This window comes from Antedon mediterranea, chromosome 6, assembly GCF_964355755.1.
Source record: "Antedon mediterranea chromosome 6, ecAntMedi1.1, whole genome shotgun sequence".
NCBI classification, from domain to species: Eukaryota; Metazoa; Echinodermata; class Crinoidea; order Comatulida; family Antedonidae; genus Antedon; species Antedon mediterranea.
In genome coordinates this window covers 15,067,142-15,088,023 of record NC_092675.1, presented here as the reverse complement: position 1 = coordinate 15,088,023, position 20,882 = coordinate 15,067,142, and the positions used below count along the sequence as shown (strand labels likewise).

At 32.2% G+C, this 20,882-nt stretch overlaps 1 protein-coding gene across 2 annotated transcripts in view; it reads right to left on the bottom strand.

Annotated features, from left to right (window-relative positions):
* Positions 1-19,920, bottom strand: part of LOC140052597 (tyrosine-protein kinase receptor Tie-1-like) — a 43,103-nt gene extending 23,183 nt beyond the window's left edge. The window contains exons 1-11 of one of the 2 annotated variants that reach the window (XM_072098235.1): positions 19,794-19,920; positions 15,850-16,149; positions 8,776-9,033; positions 8,174-8,308; positions 7,490-7,627; positions 7,199-7,330; positions 6,977-7,089; positions 6,634-6,802; positions 2,292-2,567; positions 1,371-1,691; positions 693-760 (exon numbers count right to left, since the gene is read on the bottom strand). In XM_072098235.1, coding sequence (XP_071954336.1) covers positions 693-760; positions 1,371-1,691; positions 2,292-2,567; positions 6,634-6,802; positions 6,977-7,089; positions 7,199-7,330; positions 7,490-7,627; positions 8,174-8,308; positions 8,776-9,033; positions 15,850-16,149; positions 19,794-19,863 — 1,980 coding nt within the window. In that variant the 5' untranslated portion in view covers positions 19,864-19,920. The remainder of the gene's footprint in view (positions 1-692; positions 761-1,370; positions 1,692-2,291; positions 2,568-6,633; positions 6,803-6,976; positions 7,090-7,198; positions 7,331-7,489; positions 7,628-8,173; positions 8,309-8,775; positions 9,034-15,849; positions 16,150-19,793) is intronic. The other variant, XM_072098236.1, reaches the window with a different exon arrangement.
* Positions 19,921-20,882: the final 962 nt, after the last annotated feature.

Sequence of the window (20,882 nt, the reverse complement as noted above, 5' to 3'; positions counted from 1 at the left end):
CGTATTTTTTAGTTGTATGAAAAAATGTCTCTGGCTGGATTTGAACCTGCAACCTCTCGCTTACAGGGCGAGTATCATACCACTAGACCACAGAGCCATGTATGGTATTATCACAGATTTTCACCCACCAGATACATTGTATGAGAGAATGTATCTGGTGGGTGAAAATCTGTGATAATATCATACATGGCTCTGTGGTCTAGTGGTATGATACTTGCCCTGTAAGCGAGAGGTTGCAGGTTCGAATCCAGCCAGAGACATTTTTTCATACAACTAAAAAATACGGAACTTTCGCCAATGAGCAATGCTCGACGCGATTATGAGATCATGTTCCGAATATGAGCACTGTTTCTATAATTTACAGTATGATTTATATATATATATATATATATATATATATATATACAATTTTAGTAATTTATAATATTTTATAATTTTATTTATATAATAATAATTTATATAATTTAATATATTTTAGTAATATATACAATTTTTAGTAATTTTTCAGTAATATATATATATATATATATATATTAATATATATATATATATAATATTATTAACTAATATATATATATATATATATATGTATATATATATATATATATATATATATATATTACTGAAAAATGAAAAACCTGTGTAGATAATTTATTTGAATACAATGTAACAAAAGTTAAATTGACACTTACTGTCCATGTTAAACGAATAGTATCTTCGCTTGTTGCTTTTAATTCAAATTTAGAGGATTCATGTGGCTCTAAAAACAAAAAAAATAAAGCAACTTAATGTAAATGTGTGGAAACAAGCTGTGTCTCGCCGCATAACTATATACACATGCTAGCAATATCCATTTCGTATAGCTGCAATAACGTGCAATTCGTGACTTGCACAAAATGTAAAAGGTATAGTTAACTAAAGCCTTCCATCTTGTGATTGCTTTAGCGATGTAATAAAAACGATAACTTCAAATTATATTTTTAACCATTTCAGTAAAGATTCAAAATTGAATTTAAATACAGTTGATCAAAAAATGTTGAAGGTAAAGATGATTTAAGTGTTTGGTCATTATAATTTCGAAGTGGCGTGAAGTTAACGTCATTCAATTTATTTTCGACGATCTGAATAAAATTACATAATTATAGATACATTACCGGTATGGTATAAATACCGATTCATTGTATATTTGTTTCTCAAAAAGTACCGCACCGTTAAATTAATAAATTCATGCAAATTAAAAGGAAGTCAACCGTGGTTATTCTATATTAGAAAGTTGCCGAAGAAAGGATGAGAAAGAAACTGGAGGTTTGTATATATTTTTTTCCAAATAAATACGGTAGTAATCATAAAAATAGTTGATGTTACGGTACCTTTACAGCTTAACCGAATTCTTATCGATGGTCCTGCCACTCCTTCTCCTCCAGGACCAGATCTTTTTAGAGAAACAAAAAACTCATACTCAGTATCATATTCCAGCAACTCATTTGTCATTTCTATAACACTGCTGTTTTGCAATCCACTATCGATTGCTTGTTTTTGCCATTGAGCAGTAGAAGATGCAGTTCTCTTGAAGTTAAGTATAACAGCTCTGATTGGTCCATCCCCTGAATGTTCTTTAAAGTTAAGGTTTATGCGCATTACCCCCTGTGCATTACTGATTACAATCGGTGGTTTCAGAGGAGTAGGTGGATCTGATGAACAAAAAAGATTGTTATTAATATACATTCGGTAAACTAATGTAAGTACCATTACTAATTTCTAGCTCTCGAAACGATATTCGTTAGGCCTGATATACATATGGGTGACGTAACCACGAGAATTTCATTCATGTCATTCCATTCAAATTTATTGCCAAGAAACAATAAAAAAATTACAGTACTCTTTTTCAACCCCCCTTTAAAGCGGGCTACTGATAGCCGAGGGGTTATTTACATATTTTGGTTGTTGATACAAGTAGAAACAATCACTATATACAGTCCAGATTATTTTTAGAGATAGGTTATTTAAGTCTAGTTTCATTTTTATTCAATGTCACATAATTCTAAAGGATGAATCCAGTGACGATTCAACTGTAATTCAACTTTCAATTTTGCCATTTTGAATCCATGTTCTTGGTCAAATTTATTTGTTTACATTTGTTGTTTTTTTTTGTTTTTTTAGTTTTTAATGATTTATCAGATTTTAATTTGACTCTTAATAGACTACTGACTACAATATTATGATGATTATATGGTGACAACAAATGCAATTAGTTAGGGAATTTACAGGAAAATAGATGATATTTGACATACTTTTACATTGAAGTTCTGCAATATCTTCAGTGATACCACCGGATGAGGTCACCCTACATGTGTAGTTGCCTGCCTTGCTATTGTCTACATCAGATATGTCAAACATATACACATGACTGTATACCAGCCCTGATTCAATTTCAACACCATTTGGTGAAATTAACACAACACTATCAACTGAATCCATATCGCCAATTGAACATTTACAAGTGAATCTTGCATCCTGTCCAATATTACTTTCCTTGTCTTGAAATTCCGATATTACAGGATCTTTACCTAAAAATTGAACTAAAGATTCTGTAAACCTGGTTGACGAATTATCGTTAGCGTCCCTTTAAATAAAACGGTAGATTTGAATACAAATATGTCTCTAAACTTTTGTTAAATCGTAAATAAATAGGACTACTATTTAATAAGTACCAATAATATGAATACTATCTATTCGTTGCATACAATATTTTCTCTTCTTTATAGATTTTATTATAAAAAGATAACGCTAAAAAGTGCACCATCCAGATGGTGCACGGACTGAGGAAAACACCTTTTCCACAATGTTGTGTTAAAGTGTTTTTCGCGCCGCGGCTCTAGCCAGCTATGTCCCAGGAGGACACATTCATTAATAAGCTGTTTCATAGCGGTAGCTTTAGTATCTAAGACTGACAGTTTTGTGAATTTGGAAACTCGACTATAATTTATAGGTAGCTGCTGGACCCAAAAAACGTCTGGGAGAAGAGAGTCTATATGAAAGCCTTTGCTGATAATACAGTATTATTGAGATGTAGACGGAAATCTGTAAAATCTTGATCAATAAATAATAACTTCGTTTTTGCTGTCAACCAGGCCGGTATTATAATAAGTCACTGTCAAATAAATCATTCGATAATGGTCAAAACTTTATTTTGGCTTTGTCAACATAAAGGGAGGTATACAGTATTTACAATGACTTTCTTTGACTGTCAATCTAGGCCAATGTTATAATAATACGCCGTCAGATATTAAATCATTGAAACAGTCCTCGTAAATTTTTTGTTGGTTATCAGATGCCGTGGGGGGTCCAATCAATTATCGTCAGAAGGTGAACAATCAGTCTAGGTAGCAGCAGCAGATTATTAGGAACGCCTGCTCCATTAATTAATCCAGAAAAAGGTTTGTACATTATCTATTTATTTATTAGCCTTCTCCTAACACAATTATATTTTCTTTAAAAAAAAGGTTTTATAAGTGGTTTCAACAATTATGATAGTAATGTCACAGTTCTGTGTCTGGACTCAAGTTCATAGACCTACTAGTTATATTATTCATATTAACTGATACTTACTCTTCATTTACCGTAAAGTTCAGTTTTAATGAAATATATAATATAAATTGGCTTCGTAACAATTAATTAGTTTTGAAAAGGTTAGTTTTTTGGTGATAGGTGAAAATGACATAACTTCGTAATCAATTTATTTTTTTTGTATAAAGGCCCAATTACACCATGGAGGTATTATACCTCCATGATTACACTATGACGATAACGACGGACGATAAATATATAGCATGCATTTTTTTTACATAAACCAAAAGAAATTAGAAAGGTTTTCGTTCTATGTTTTCATTTATGCTGTCTTTGATAAAAATAATGTTTTTCAAATTCCAATCAAATGACGTCATGATAAATAAAAACAATAAAATCGGTGTATTGTCACGATATTATTGGTCTTACTAATCATGACGTCATTTGATTGGACGTGTGAAAATATAATTTTCATCAAAGGAATTGTTTATATTTCTTTTGGTTTATGTATTAAAAATGCACATTTGTCTATTTATCGTCGATCGTTATCGTCCTAGTGTATGGGCCTTATTTCATTTCATTTATTCCACATTTATTTAGTCATCAATTACAGTACATCATAATTACAGTACAACTGAGAACAGGGATCCTGCATAAAAAAGCTATAGCTTCGTTTTTTTGTAGGACCCTTTTACATAGGAACTTTACGGTAAATGTTCAATTAATTGATCATTCCGATTTTATTAGTTGGACTCTTGCGCAGTTGCTGTCTAATCGTTGTTGTGTAATATCATTTCGAACCATATTAAAATCATAAAGAGATTCATATTCCTTAACATGTGGCTGTGCATGGAAGTCTGGTCTACACAAACTCGGCCCCGGGCCTGAAAGTGTTGGTGAATTCATAATTATACTTAATATTACATTTATATATATATATATAAATCCAAAGGCAAATTACTGAAAAAAATGACAATGCTGTGGGTATCAGTGGCTGGATCTTAATGGAGATACAAAAATAAAAAGCGAAAAGCTAAATCAAAACGATAAAGTAAACAGCCAGAAAAGTTAGCAGAGCTTTCGGGCAACACTAGCCCTTCATCAGTGCAAGTGATATATAAATATATTATTATACAATTGAAAGCAAAACCCGTTGAATCTCAAATCATTAGGACTAGAAATTTGGCTTATCAATCAAATAAATACTTTCTTTCAAAATGAAACTCCAACCTCTCTAATCAAAAGATTGAACTCGAAAACGGACCGTTTTTTTTAATTGGGTATGTTGAAACATTTCCATATTCATTTAAAAAAGTACATTAATTATGGTATTGATCAGTGGCTATAGAGGCGTAAAAACCCTCGGTCAATATCATGTAAAATGCACCGTGGAAGGGTCATTATTAAGACTGCAAAATTGGGCTTATCAACAAATAAATACTTTCGTTCAAAATGTAAAATCAAGGCTGAAAAATTGGGCTTATCAACAACAAAATATTTTATTATTAGACGCGATAACATCAAGGATAATCAGTATAATTATTAATATAGCCACTGTTACTTATAGTTTTATTCTACATGCTAAAGTAAATAAAAATCCACTAGAAAACAAACAAGTCTGAATGTTATGCTTATTAGCCATGTTATGTTTGTTACTGTAGGCCTATGATTGTTTGTAATGTCCACATATTATTTCCGTGGGCATATCCATAGTGTATCACTCACAAAAAAGACGTGTGAGGTTCTTTCTTTAGATTTTGAAGAATGATTTGTGTTACAGGTTGACACAAGAGTCAAATGCTCAAGATATCGGCTAACGCCATGGGACCCTTGGCTTATCAATGAATAATAAATACAGTACTACTTTCGTTCAATTGAAATCGGAATCTGACCGTTTCATTAAATTGGGTGTGATTAGGCCTAAACATAATAATTTATTAAAAAGGTACAATAAAAACAAATGCATCAGAGGCGTAAAGAACCCACGGTCAATATCATATAAAATGTATATGGTATAAGCACTGTGGTGGAAGGGTCATTATTATTAAACTGGAAAATTCGGCTTATCAACAAATAAATACTTTCGTTTAAAATGTAAAATAAGACTGCAAAATTGGGCTTATCAACAAATAAATACTTTCGTTCAAAATGTAAAATAAGACTGCACAATTGGGCTTACCAACAAATAAAATACTTTTTAAAAAAAATGTAAAATTAAGACTGGAAAATTGGGCTTATAAACAAATAAATACTTTTTTTCAAAATGTAAAATTAAGACTGGAAAATTGGGCTTATAAACATATAAATACTTCCGTTCAAAATGTAAGAAAACATTTTTTAAATATAATCCTTAAGCTCTGTCTATACTATCAAACTAAATATGATGTGCCCATATTATATAGACATGACGATGTCATATCACTACGATAATCGGGCATATCACTACCATATTTGGGCACATCACACTTTTTTGGTTAAACTAGTTGGGACAGTGTAGACACAGAACTATGTGATCGAAACATAAGTCGGAATTGGACTGACGCGATTGATTTAATTGGGTATTTTTATTAATGTAATGATTCATTAAAAACTATAATACCGATACGCGTTTGGTATTGATCAATGGTGCAAAAAACCCTGAGAAATAATGTTATAACGCGATTTGGTGATAGCTTAGCAATAATACAACCCATACTATTATTATAAATAACTATTACAAATCCATTCATATAACTTTTCATCGCGAACCGAAAATGTATAAATGTTATTCTACAGACAGTAATTATATATTCAAAAGCCATATTATTATTATTATCAATACCTAAATGCGATAGTAATAACCACATACATTATTCCCAATACAAGTTTGTGCGTTTAATTCTAGAAAGAAACGACTGTGCTGACAGGCCAATGACATAAATCACAAGTAAAGTCCCAATTGTTCACTTGCGTTTTGATTGGCCGACCTATTATATTAGATTAATGAAGACTGTTCTTACAACTGTCCAGTCAAAAAGTTACGCGGCGTTTTTTGTAAGAAATATTTCTTGTTTTAATGTGACTTACCAATGACCTTAATTCTAAGCGTGAGTGTTGTATTGACATACACGTTGGATGCTACGCAGGCAAATTCCATTACTCCATTGATACCATAAGGTGTAAACTCATATTCAATATAGTTATCGGAGATACGATTTGTTGGGTTAGAACGAAAATGAAGTTTCATACCAAGTGGCTAAGAAAGGTAAAACAATATTTACGGATTAATTCATATTCTAGTCTGCTTTTCAAAAAGAAGGACTATGTATGGCGCCACTGTGTAGTTTATGAGCATTTGTGAAAATACATGCGAAACTAAATAATATAGGCTAACAGGGTTTTACATAAGATAAGTTAATGAAGGACTTACTTTAATTGTCAGTTGTGGGCATTGGGATGATTGTAGGTGGCAAGAACACCTAAGGACTATTCTTCTATTGTCTTGATAATTTACGATCTCCGCGTCAGAAGTAAACGAAATTTCTACGGAAGAACGCAATAACTCGTGAGTGAACCAAATTAAGCAAACGAATCGGGCAAAAAAAGCAGTAACCAAATTGAGTTTTTGTTTGTATACCGGTACTATACTTACTTGGAGAGTCACACCATGGTCCTGTCCATTGATCAGTACAAATACAACCCTTTTGCTTGTCACATTGAGCTCCATTTAAACACATTAAACAGCTTTGGTTGCAGTCTGGTCCAAATGTACCGTCATCGCATGCTGAAGGATAGGAAACAACATTATTAATTTAGATTTCGTCAATTGATGATTCACAGAATTAAACAAATGTAGTTTTATGTAATACATCTTTAGTTTTCTGTAGGCCTACTGTGTTTTTATAAATCTTGACTGTTTTTGACTCATTTCAGTAATACTTACGCTGATCGCAATCCAGTCCTTTCCATCCACTGGCACACGAACAACCGTAGGGATCATGAAGACAAAACTGTCGATTTTGACACCCGTCCGATGGACATTCGTAGTTGCAGTTGGCCCCGAAAAAATTAGTTTTGCAAGCTAAAAATGAAGTTATTTATTACAAAACTGGTTGTTTGAAAGTATCCTAATATTAATTGTCTTAATGTAGCATTCTACACATTTTGGCCTTTGGATTCTAAATTGATATTCTGTCAACACGAAGTATACTATCAATTTATATTTTTGCAAATACACCTAATTCTTACTTACACGCCTACATCCCAGTTTAACACACCTTCGTATATCATTGTAATTTTGCATTGGTTATTTTCCGCTGGTTGTTTTTTCCATTCAACGAATAAAGCGATAATCGATTTTGTTTTAAGTAGGCTAATTAGATAACAGCTGTACTTTATCAGAGTAGACATGTTATAAGTAATGAATGTTTCGTAATATTATAACATTAGAGAGAATATTTTCATTCGTTGAAATGGAACAGTCTTTTTAAGTCTCATTAGTATTCATTATTTTTATAATAATTAACAATTCTTCATATTCTCAATACTTTTAATAATTGAAGTCATCCTATTTCAACTATTCTAGTGACAGCACTGAATTATACTGCTAAAAATTAAAATTACTCACCAATCTCGCACATATCACCTTGAAATCCAGGTGGGCAAATACATTTCCCTGTCACGTAATCACAGACTCCACCATAAGCACATTTATCACATATTTGATCACAAAGCGGTGGATTCCATTTTCCATATGCACATCCTGTTAGGTAAATAGGAGTTAGAAACAGATAAACATAAATATCGGTCGGTTAGTTGTTTGGTTGGTCGGTCGGTAAACGCTAACTCAAATTTGAGCACGTGATGGTCGTAAATGTTACTCTCGCACATAACATTTATGATAAATGGAACCTAGATTGGCCAGAAATTATATTACGATTAGCCGGTGTGGGAACCCCCGATTGTTTGATCGTTCACAAAGCTGTTGTGATTTGCGTCAAGTTTTAACGTCTAGGAAAACAGTCATTATAAGCGTGGCGCATGCCTACCAGGGAAGATTGAAATTAGTAATTTATCTATCCATCTAATCATGGTCAAACTTCGTCTAAAAAACATTTGTCTCGTATGATAATATAATGGTTTAACATGACAATAGATGAACATACACTATAGTACTGTAACTACTACAAAAACAAACAAATGATTTATGGTCTAAACTTGTAAACCTACCTCTGACAATAAGCCTCGTGGATGCGCCTCGTGATCGGCTAGTGTTTGGGTATGCCTCATAAATTCCCGAGTCTGCAACATCTGCTGACAAAATCGAATATGTGTGCAATATTCCACTAACGTTAATATCACTGCTGATTTGCACATTATTGTGTGCCCAGACGATCGAATCAGATGTTTGACCTGTCCTCCTCATTACAATGTCGACACGATCACCCTTGTTGACTGTCATCGATAATTTTGTTGGTGAAATAATTCCTATAAAAAACGACGAAAATAAAAAATCAAATACAATGATAAAAACATTATTGATGACATAATTTAAATGTCACATATTACCAGGGAAGAGTTACAAAATTGGATTCGATTGTTACATTACATATTCTATTTTGTATTATATAACACCTTTTGATTGGACGAATGTAGATCACATGGCGTGCAATAGTACGTACTATTAAACGATCGTTCAATAGAACATTTTTTCGTGGAAAATACTTTGTTTATATTATTACTTTTGAAATATAACAGCGCCACCTATTTTGTACTTTCACGGCGATTTGAATGTTATGATGACTGGTTTTTCGCGATGGAAGTATATAATATGTACTAATTTAGATCAAAAAGGCATTTAAATTAGCTTTAGATCGTGCGTAAGATTTTGATTAATTAATGGGAACATCTCTACGTGGAATCGTTGGAAAACCCATAATTTGCCTACTAGATAAATTCAAATTGTCTTTCGAAGTTTTGCCTTTCAGCCAAGCTAGTACTAGGCATAGGTCTAGCCTAGGCCTGTAGTTAAATATGTGGTTAATCAGTACTAGTATTAGCCTATATTGAAATTGTTTTTACCTAATCTGTCTGTTCTTAATATTACTTATTATTAGTATTACTTATTTTTTACAGATTTAGTGTTACCTTAATATTTGATTCGTATAAAAAAAAAAGTGTATATCTATGGCCCTGTTTCTGCTGCCAACTAAATACCGTATATTATACGGTATTTTTTGAATACCGTATATATACGGTATATTTTTGGCAGCAGAAACTGCGCTCATAAAAAATATACCGTATTTTGTATACCGTATTTTCCCCACAAAATTTGTGGATAAAATACGGTATTTACAAATTTATACCGTATTATTTGTACCCGTTTCTGCTGCCAATAAAAAATACCGTATTTTTTTTTTTACATCACAAAAGGTCACCATTCGTGTTTTTATTTTCTGTCGCTGTTAGCTGCTTTACACACATGTATAGATATATTCGGCGAAAATGTGGAGCGAATACGTCACAGTTTTACTAAATAAATGTGTGTGGGGAAGCTAAAATGCCTGACCAACTAAAAGGTAATAAAAGAGACAACCACATTTATAAAGACATTTCTAAAAAAATAAAGCAGGAGTATGGAATAAACTTGTCTCCAAAGCAAGTAAACTCAAAGCTGAATAGCCTGCGAAAGCAGTACAACATTGCAAAATACAATAACTCGGGGAGGGAACGAATTAATTGTCCCCATTACGATGTTTTCTGTGCTCTCACAACATCTCTATCACTAGGGCTAGGCTGTTGAAAGTGAGACGTAAAACTTCCTTTATTGCGACTTTTAATTATCGATCAAATAAATGAATGGCAATTTGGGTAAAAAAGATGAAATTTAACACGACCACCCAAGAAGTATTGTTAACAGAAACGGGGTACTAAAAAATACGGTATAAAAAATACCGTATTTTATACCGTATTTTTATACCGTATTTTGAGCAGTTGCAGCAGAAACAGGCCCTAAATAGATTTTTTTTGTTAAAGTATATATAGGCCTAGAGCTTTATTTACGATTGATAAATTATTATAATTTAGTTTAGAATGGAAATTGTTAATGTTAGTCACTTTCAATTGTTCACTTTAAAAAAATGTGAAATACTTTTCGCGCCAGCTATATCCCCAGAGGACTACTCATTGAGAAGCTAATATCAAACGGAAAGCTTACTATCTACGGTTGACATTTTCGGTATTTTTACTAATTGATAAGTCCATAGGATTCTCGCTCTTTGATTGATTGAATTGACGCGAATCAAAGCAAACACAAAGTGAAGTCACGATGTACTGAGGACTGTATGTCCAACACACGGGAAAATAATGTATTGGAATTCCTTGAATTAGGTTAAATAAACATTTTTTAATAAACATATAATATCATATTTTATTGAATTTTACAATGTTGATATACAAAATATATAACTAAAAACCATAACTCTTAAAGTTCATACAACTGGCTACTGAGGGCGCAATTTATTTACTTCGTTCGTGGCTAAAAACGATTATTTTCGGCGATGTTTTGGACCCTTTATTTCGAAAACTATACATGTCAGATTTTCATAATTCTGTCTTTATTTTAATACTGATACAAAATATCAACAGGCAATGTATGATATTAACTTTTAATGTTGCATAGTTATCTCTAGCTAGGTAGTTGCACAGTACACAGTACATGTGGGTCGGGTCCATGCTCCTACTACTGTAGTTTAGTTTATGACCATATTTTTGTTCCGTACAGCAGGCCAGACTATATTTACACAAAATGTTTACTACTGATTGTTAAACAAAAATAATTGATATAATAAACCATTAGGCTAAATCTGAAGAAAGAACAATGAATAAAAGTTAAAAAGTCGAGCGGCGTTCTTTGTAAGAAATATTTCTTGTTTATCATACTTTTAATTTGTATTTTATTTTGTGTATTGATACGTATAAGAAAAAGAAGTGTATATCCAAATATATATTTTTTAATTGAAATACTTTTTTGTCATACTATTATTAATTTGTATATCATTTGTGAATAATACAGAGCATATTGTTTTCACAAGTTTGTTTACACATTGAACTAAATATAATGTGCCAATTGATATTGTAGTTTCCTGATTTAGTTGGTATCAATACACCATTGGACAATATTTGGCAGCGATGTGCGTTACAGACGAAGGTCAATGAATCTTAATACCACGGTACAGATATCTACCGGATACAGATGGTGTGTTTAAAGAGACCACAAACTTGTATTGCCGCTACCGTTTACAGTAGCTTGTTTCACTAGGGAATATTAGTTTAACCACAAAGGGAAGTGTACACCAGCACAGTATTATTGTTTGAGAGGGCAATTAGGGATCTTGATATAATATATATCCTAATTTCAAGAAATTATATACATTGATGTAGGCTACTAAATCATGTACTAGAATTAAATTACGTCATGATAAATAACCAAATCCCCAAATTGTAGGCTACTTATTAGAGACTCGCTCGCTTCGCTCGCCTACCATCTAGGTCGTGCCCACAGATGGTTCTCGAATACATAGTAATTTCAGCGTAAAAAAACTGTTGATTTTAAATGTACGTACCGCAGGACTATAAAACATTGTCGTTTACTGAAACAAATAGACACAATAGTTTATGTAGTCAACCAAAATTAGCACCCTGGGAATTACTTCGGAGAGAGAAACTTGTCACAAAATGATGATTTGGACTCATTTAAACAAACCCAATTTGTGTTTTGTATCTAACATTAGGGTTAAGGGTTGGGGATGAGGATAGGTACAAAGTGGAACAATTTTTTAATTTTATATTAAACTATTCTTTATATTTCTTTATTATTATCCACTCAGTAACGAAATATTTTTTTTATGGGCCTATAAATAATTTACCACTAAATAGAGTAAAACATTTCCGATTTAATACTTTGTTAAAACTGTCACTGTCATAGTCGATTGAAATAGTAAAGTACATGTAACGATACACCACTACGATGTTTATATTTTTTTGTAATTATTAATTAATACAAACGTTGAGAAGCAACTGTCAGTAATAAAGTATTATATTATTATGTGTTTATAATCTTAAAGTAGGGCTACCCAGACTCACAGTAATAAAGTTTATTAGTATATTTGTTTATACTAGATGGTACGCTCGCTTCGCTCGCGTACCATCTAGGTCATGCCCACAGATGGTTCTCGAATACATAATGATTTCAGCGTTAAAAAACTGGCGATTTCAAATGTACAATAATGCAGGACAATAATACATGTCGTTTACAGGAACGAATAAATAGACACTGTGATTTATGTACTCAACTAAAATTAGCACCCTGGGAATTACTTCCGAAAGAGAAACTTGTCACAAAATGAGACCAATTGTTTTAAAAGTCAGATTTAAGCAAACTTATTTTGTGTTTTGTATGTAACATTATGGTTGAGGGATGGGGAAGAGGATGGGTGCAAAGAGGAACAATTTTTAAATATATTCTTTATTTTGTAACGAAATATTAATTGTTTTCATGTTTTACAAATAATATACCACTAAACACAGTAAAACATTGCGATGTAATACTTTGTTGAAACTATCACCGTCGTAGTCGATTGAAATAGTACAGTACATGTAACGATACACTATGACGTATGTTTATATATAATGTTAAACAATTTGTGAAAACCCCCTCTATTCGGGGAAAATCATAAATTCGATTTAATCGTCAATAAATATTAAATTATCTAACTCAACTTAATTAGTAGGCCTAATGGTTTTCAATTGTTTCTTAGAGCCAATTCATAATTAAGTTGGTTCCTACCCTACCCACCAAAGTTGTTCTGCGTTTAGGGCATGTGATGCACCGTATAGGCCTATCCTCTACTGGCTTTACAACGCAACTCATGCCAGTGAGGGAAGGGTGGTGATGTGGGTGGTTTAAATGCAATAATAAAGATTTGTACATAATATACGGCGACTGAAAACGCTAGCTCATTATCCGTTTAAAAAAAATTATATCCAACCTCTGCAGAACAGATTGGAAAAAAAGGGATCGAATTTCTGTTATGAGTATACAGTACTTGCCTTTACGACGCCTGAGGGAATAGACACTTGTGTAACAGAGATTGGAATGTTCCATTCATCGCAAATCAATACATTTATATAAACGTTAATAAAATCTATCAAAATAGTATTTTTTAAAGAAAATCGGCCTGTCTTCAACATTATGATGCTGTACTCGAGCTGTTCAACCGGTTTTCAGCCATTAAAAAAATTATCGTAAGAGGAGATAGGAAAATGCGAAGCATCCTCGTATTATTGTCTTCGAGTATTTTTCAAGACGGACATCCATTAGACAGTGTATACCACAATCGAAAAACACCCCTATTTGGGGCAAATCGTTGAACCTAAATTCGTTTTAATTGTCAATAACTAATTATCTAACTCAATTTAATTAGTAAACTGGGTTACATCAGGTGGTTAAAATCAGTACCGAGATTCTAACCAACTTTATATACGATCGAGTAAACATTCTAGAAATAACGCTCGATTTACCGATTTTTGCCCTTACGTAAATTTATATATAGATTATATCTAACAGTACCAACACTCACAATAAGAAATTTGCGATTCAAATGACGTTCAAACAGTATTGTATAGCATTACAATACTATTTATGTTTATTCTCCAAGGGCCCATAAATTTACCTACTTGTGTGTGTTATGGAGGTATGCAACCATGGTTAAACCAAATAATTTGGAATGTTCCATTCATTGCAAATCAATACATTTGTATAAACGTATATTAAATCTATCAAAATAGTATTTTTTAAAGAAAATCGGCCTGTCTTCAACATTATGATGCTGTACTCGAGCTGTTCAACCAGTTTTTAGCAATTTAAAACAGTTATCGTAGGAGGAGATAGGAAAATGCGAAGCATCCTCGTATTATTGTATGCGGGTATTTTTCAAGATGGACATGCATTAGACAGTGTATACCACGATCGGAAAACACCCCTATTTTGGGCAAATCGTTGAACCTAAATTCGTTTTAATTGTCAATAACAAATTATCGAACTCAATTTAATTAGTAAACAGGGTGGTTAAAATCAGTTTTGAAAGTACGAACCAACTTTATATACCATCGAGTAAACATTCTAGAAATAACGCGCGATTTACCGAATTTTACCCTTACATAAATTTATATATAGATGTATTGCCCTAATAGTAAAACATGAAAAAATAAAGATTAAAAAATCAGATTTTGAATAGGCCATTTTGCAATTTCAATAAAGTAATTCACTTTAAAAAAAACGAACTAAAATAATGATTTTACTTAAAACAATTAAATTTATTCAAAAACCAATTCTTTAAATTAGCATTATAAGCATCATTTGATGAATCACTTTTAAACATATTGGGTTAATTGTATCTAATTGTTTGAGAAATTAAATTGAAATATATATAACTATTTTAAAATAACAGTAAGTAAGTAAATTTTGACCTGTGACAATACACAAAAGACCGTTAAAGGTCACCGTGTGTCACAGACATTCAATTTCAATTGCCAACCGGAAGTTCGAACTGCTAACAGTAGCTCAACTAAATCAATTGTTCAGTTTGTTTTTTTTTTATTAAAAAAAATATTCGTTTGTTATTTTATTATTTTATTATGTTATTATATTATTATAATTCCTAAATATAAATACTATGTACTATTGTTGTAATCAATTAATAGGTTGATTATTAGTTTGATAATGATAGAGGCATACAAACAGTATAAGATTATAATAAATTGTAACTGTCTGTTTTCTTAAAATGACAACGACAGTATGGTTTATCCTTTTCAAATAGGTCTATCTACATAACAATTAAGATAGGAATCTCATACTCTTGGAAATACTACAGTACTATACTGGAGGCCTCAATTGGTTTTAGATACTTTCGAAAAGTATTTACTTTTAAGCATCCGATACACCCTGGAAAGTAATTGATAAGAGAATACAAATCCTGTCTTCTCTGTTAATCATGTACATTATCAGTTTTTAAACATACTTTGAATAAACAATTATATCTGTAAATAAAACATCGCAGCTTAACTTGACGATTCTATTGTTCTGATGAAAACAATTAAAATATTGCTTACGTTATATTTAAGATTAAGTTAAGTTAAGATTTACTGAAAGAAAGTTACTAACTGGTTCAATAATGTTTGTTTCATACGTTATTTGTCATTATGTAGGCCTACAGTGGTATTTTATTTGAAATTATAATTTACCATTTGCAGCTATCTTGATTGTCTGTACACGTTCACTACTACCAACAGATGAACATTCATAAACACCAGCCCCCCTGTCTCCGATCCCACCACCCCAACGTACCACTACGCTTCCAAGCCCTTCTGTGTTATCGACCGTTGAGGGAGCTGGTAAGTCCAGTCCATTACCATTGTTATATGCACGGCTGATCCTGAGCTGGGAGCTTTCAAGTTCGTCACTAGTGTCCAAGCATCTCAAATGTGTTTCACCAGTACCAAACCGTGGCGTAGAATTAATTAGAGTTACAGTCTCACAAAACCCTAAAATACCGAAGATAGTAGATATATCACAATGGTATTCTGTATTTTGATTTGCAGGTTTGGTGAAATAAATCTAGTTAAAACCCCAACTAGTAATTATGCAAATGAAATTTGCATCAATAAAAAAAAATGAATGAATATAATTATTAATATCACAATTTTCGTTATTGTACTTGATTAATGTTATTGTAATAACAATTACAAATTGTGAATAAAAAATACAAGCAAAAAAAAATGAATAATTGAATAACAGAACATGTAACAATTGAGTGGATTGTCTGTGATCATAGAGCTGTAATACAGGGTCATATGTCATAGGTCAGTTTATTGTATTCAAAATAATCTAATCTTTAATAACTATTCAGTGACATTCTCTTCTTGTATTATAAGAAAAATTAATAACATCATAATACAAGCCATCGCATTGATATACCTTGTTCTTACATTTTCTTAACTTAATTAAACACCCTAAAACTACGGTACGTTAAATATCATACTTTATTCAGACAAAAAAAGCACAATGCCATAAAAAAAAAAAAAATAACGAACAACTTTTAAAATTTCCTAAGATGATAGTGAAATAGAATTTCTATTGGAAGAACCAAGCTGAAAAATTGCTGTAAAATTCATTTTTTTTCAATTCACCCCAGGAAGCATTATTTTTTTCCTTTTAGGTTAAGGCAGAAACTATAGAGGGCGTGCATATTTCATGAATATTCATGAGGCATGTCTGAGCTCATTACGTCATACTGCAAAGCACACTGTCTGATGCACGTTAGCAGTGCAGATCGGAGTACTTTTTCTTTTTCTCTAGATGTTGTTAAAGCTCAGGTACAGGCATGAATTTTAAATATAATATCTGATTAATTGTACATAAATCAAATATTTGTAACAGAAATCAAGACGAAAAAAACAGGAATTTTGCTTAATATGATCAAATACAAAATTTTGCCATATTCTGCCATAAAAACCAGAAAGACTTTTTTTTCAGTAATTAGGTAGTTTAACCTAATGTAATAACATGTCTGATGACTCCCTAGAAGGTGAAAAAATATGGTGGATATACGGCGGATAATTTTTGCTATAGCATGAAAATAAAAATCTGAAGTTGAATAAAAATACCAGAAATGTAAAATTCAAGTTATATTACCTATAGGCCCTATTTAGTCAGCTGATAACATTTTTTACCACACTGTTTATTTTTCATAGCTTTTTAAAATGCCTCTCTAATAAAACAAGGCCAACAGCCATTAAGTCGCGTGCTACAATGCATAGTGATACCGGACCGACAGACAGACCGACAGACAGACCGACAGACAGACCGACAGACCGACAGACAGACCGACCGACATAGTTAACTATACTGACCGAAATTACTAAACATGTTTAAAAATGTTGAAATGTTTAATATTTTTTTAATTTACACGTGCGTAGCCTGTCACTTTTGACGTGCTCATATAACGTAATTTCGAGTTGAAAAGTAAGTCAAGAAAACAGAAATCGGGCAAAAAGAGTGCGCAATAACATTTAACGCGCAGTGCGCACGCAAAAATATGCGCACTCATGGCAATTTTGTAAACTCTTAAAATTGCCTGAAACGTACTCTTATTTCATCGAAAATAAATTTTGAAAATTTTAAGCGCACGTACGCATGCGTTACATGCGCTACGCACGTAATTGTATTGCCATATGATGATTTATGCCATGAAATTTATGAGTACCAAATTTTATTTAATTGTGATTCATGGTTGTGAAGATATGATTACAAACGTGATTTCGTTAAATCGTGCGTAGACCGCGTAATTTTTTATTGCGCACCGTGAAAACATAACCACATCGATTCCTGGCCATAAGGAATATACTGTGAAAAATTGACCTAGCTAGATTAAACTGATATCAAGATAAGGTCAGAAAGCGATAAAACGCATAGTGATACCGGAGGACCGACAGACCGACAGACCGACCGACCGACATAGTGAACTATAGAGTCGCTTCCACGCGACTAAAAATTAGTGTACAGAAGAATAGAGATTTTACTGTGTAATTTGAACTATCCCCCTACTGATAAGAAAGTGCTTATTTTCAACAAGCATGAAACATGATGTCATTTTAGTTTCAATTTACACTCAATTTGTAATACTATACGTACGTAGGGGCGGTTACGTGGTTGGTAAGTGTTTCTGGAGCAGCTACCCTAGCAGCGCGGTTACCGCGACCGCGTGAAAACTAATTCCAGGGTTTTCAGTCACATCATGAATATTCATGTGTGGATTCAGGACCTCTATAGTTTCTGTCTAAACCTAATAGGAAAAAATGGTGTTTGGGTGGGGTGTAGGCCTATATCAACATGACCGAAACTGTACTGGGAATGTTATAAACTACATTTGAAAACTGCCAGGCGGTGAGGGGTTGTGGGTTCGGAGTAATGGAATAGCAACATAACCGGAAGTTGTATTGGGAAGGATTAATTTTTGTTAAATCACCGTGCGTGGTGTTATTGAATCAGGCGGGGTGGGGGGGGGGGGGAAAGGGGTTGGACGTTGGTTAGTAGAAGTAGAAGGTTTTAAACTACATTTGAAACCCGCCCTGGGCATTTTGGTGATATTCTGAAGGTGATAGTAATCACAACATATTATAACAACTCAATATAATGTATTTAATAATAACATGGATAATGACAACAACGATGATAACAAAACAACAGTAAATAAATGTACAATAATAAGAATAATAACAGTTATGATAGCCTTTGAAGTTCTTAACATACATTGTTAAATAAGTCATGAATGATTCCACCGAACTTTCGAGTTAAAATAACGATTGTGAGGCATTTGATAAATAGACAAACTGCCTTAAAATGTCTTGACACATAAACGATGCAAAGCAAACATCATGCAAAATAATGTAGCTATTTACGAAAAATTAAAAAATGTAGGCCTATAACACATTATTTTGTTTTTGATACAATTTTATTGGCATCAATATCATATTGGCGGCATGTCGGTCAAAGTAAAAGCCATCATGATATCGAATCCAATAATTTTAATCTCTTTGTTGTAAAACTCTATCGCAACATTAGTATTTGGAATATATATACAGAATAGATTGACGGATATTTTAAGCACATTGGCCTACCTTAACGCAAAAAAAAAAAACACAAAGAAACAAAGGCATCTGTATCTCTGTCCGTCACGTATTACAATATGGAGCAGGGCAACAAGTTGCTCGTATTATCACCGACGAGTACACAATCTATCTAATCAGTCAATATATCTAATTTCCAGATACACTCACAATGGAATTTTCAAGAACAGTGAAATTTCAGTAATAACATCGAATCAATGAAAGAAACATCTGCCATTTTGATACACGAACATAACCTATGTTAATTGATGTATTAACAACAAAAGATTACTTTGTTCTCAAATTCGTTGCATTAAACATAGACTACAAAACCTAAGTATTTTACTTATTCATCAAAAAAAAATAAATTTAACATATAAAATATTACAAATAATGTATGATTTTATTAAAAGTTCATATAAAAGATGGAATTAGAAGAAATATTAATTGTATAATAAGGAAACGCCCAATCAGCCTTCAGTTTTCAATTATCAAACGTTGACTTATATTGTTAAACCTACCTTTTTCAATAGTAAAAATGAGTGATAATATCCCAAAAAATAAGATGGTGAACTTTCGAAACCTCTTCATAATGTATCCTTAAAACATAAAAAATAACGAGAGTGATGAACAACTAGTACCACACAGTGCTCTGTTCTATAGACTAATGACAAGCTACAAAGGCATTGGAGGAACGACGAGCCAGTTTCCGGAGTTAGTAGGAAATAGTAATTCCGTCGTACCAATCAGTTTACCTGACCAACTTGTTATTTTGTGTTTCCTTATCATGGTGCAAGCAGCTATAACCTCTTCCTATATCTTTAAGGAAAATTAAGGAAACATAGAGAAAAAATATACAGATGTTTTTTTTAATTAATTTTAAATATTAAGTAGAATTATTCAGGAAAAGCTTAAGGAAACCGGTATTTAAAACAATGTTCAATTGTGCAATATTGAAGATTTCTAAATGACTGTTTAGGTTGTTATTATAGTAATAATCTAAATTGGTTGATTGACATACAAAATACTGAACAATTTACAAGATAAATATACAACTATTTAAAAGTGATTTTAAAAAGTACGTAATTGATTTTAGATATCCATCAAATCATTTGTGTTATTTATAATTGTTTTCAATGATATACTGTATACAGAGAGAAAATATTGTTATCGTATCCGCATGCATCTGGCAAGGTTTATAAATCGCTATTAAGATCGATGCACTCCTTATACCACCACAATAATACTACTCATATTTCTACCTAACTCAGTTTTTAACATGTTTACCCACACGCAAATTAGTTTCAAGAAATACATCTATGACATACTTGGCCATCATCCACACACAAAAATATAAGAAATATAAAAAACATTACTTGAATTTGAGTAGGCTTAATTATGCCGTGTCATTATTAATATAACCTGGAGTATTTACACTGACTATTTCATTATATTACTGTCATCATTTCCTTTAATACAAACACTGAGGTCACAGGATGTAATAGTTGTTCAGACTAGTTTTATATAGCTATAGGATGTCTTAAAAAGTAATATTAAACTACTGTATGCTGTTTTACTTCAAGACTCATTACCTACAATTTGTAAAGTTT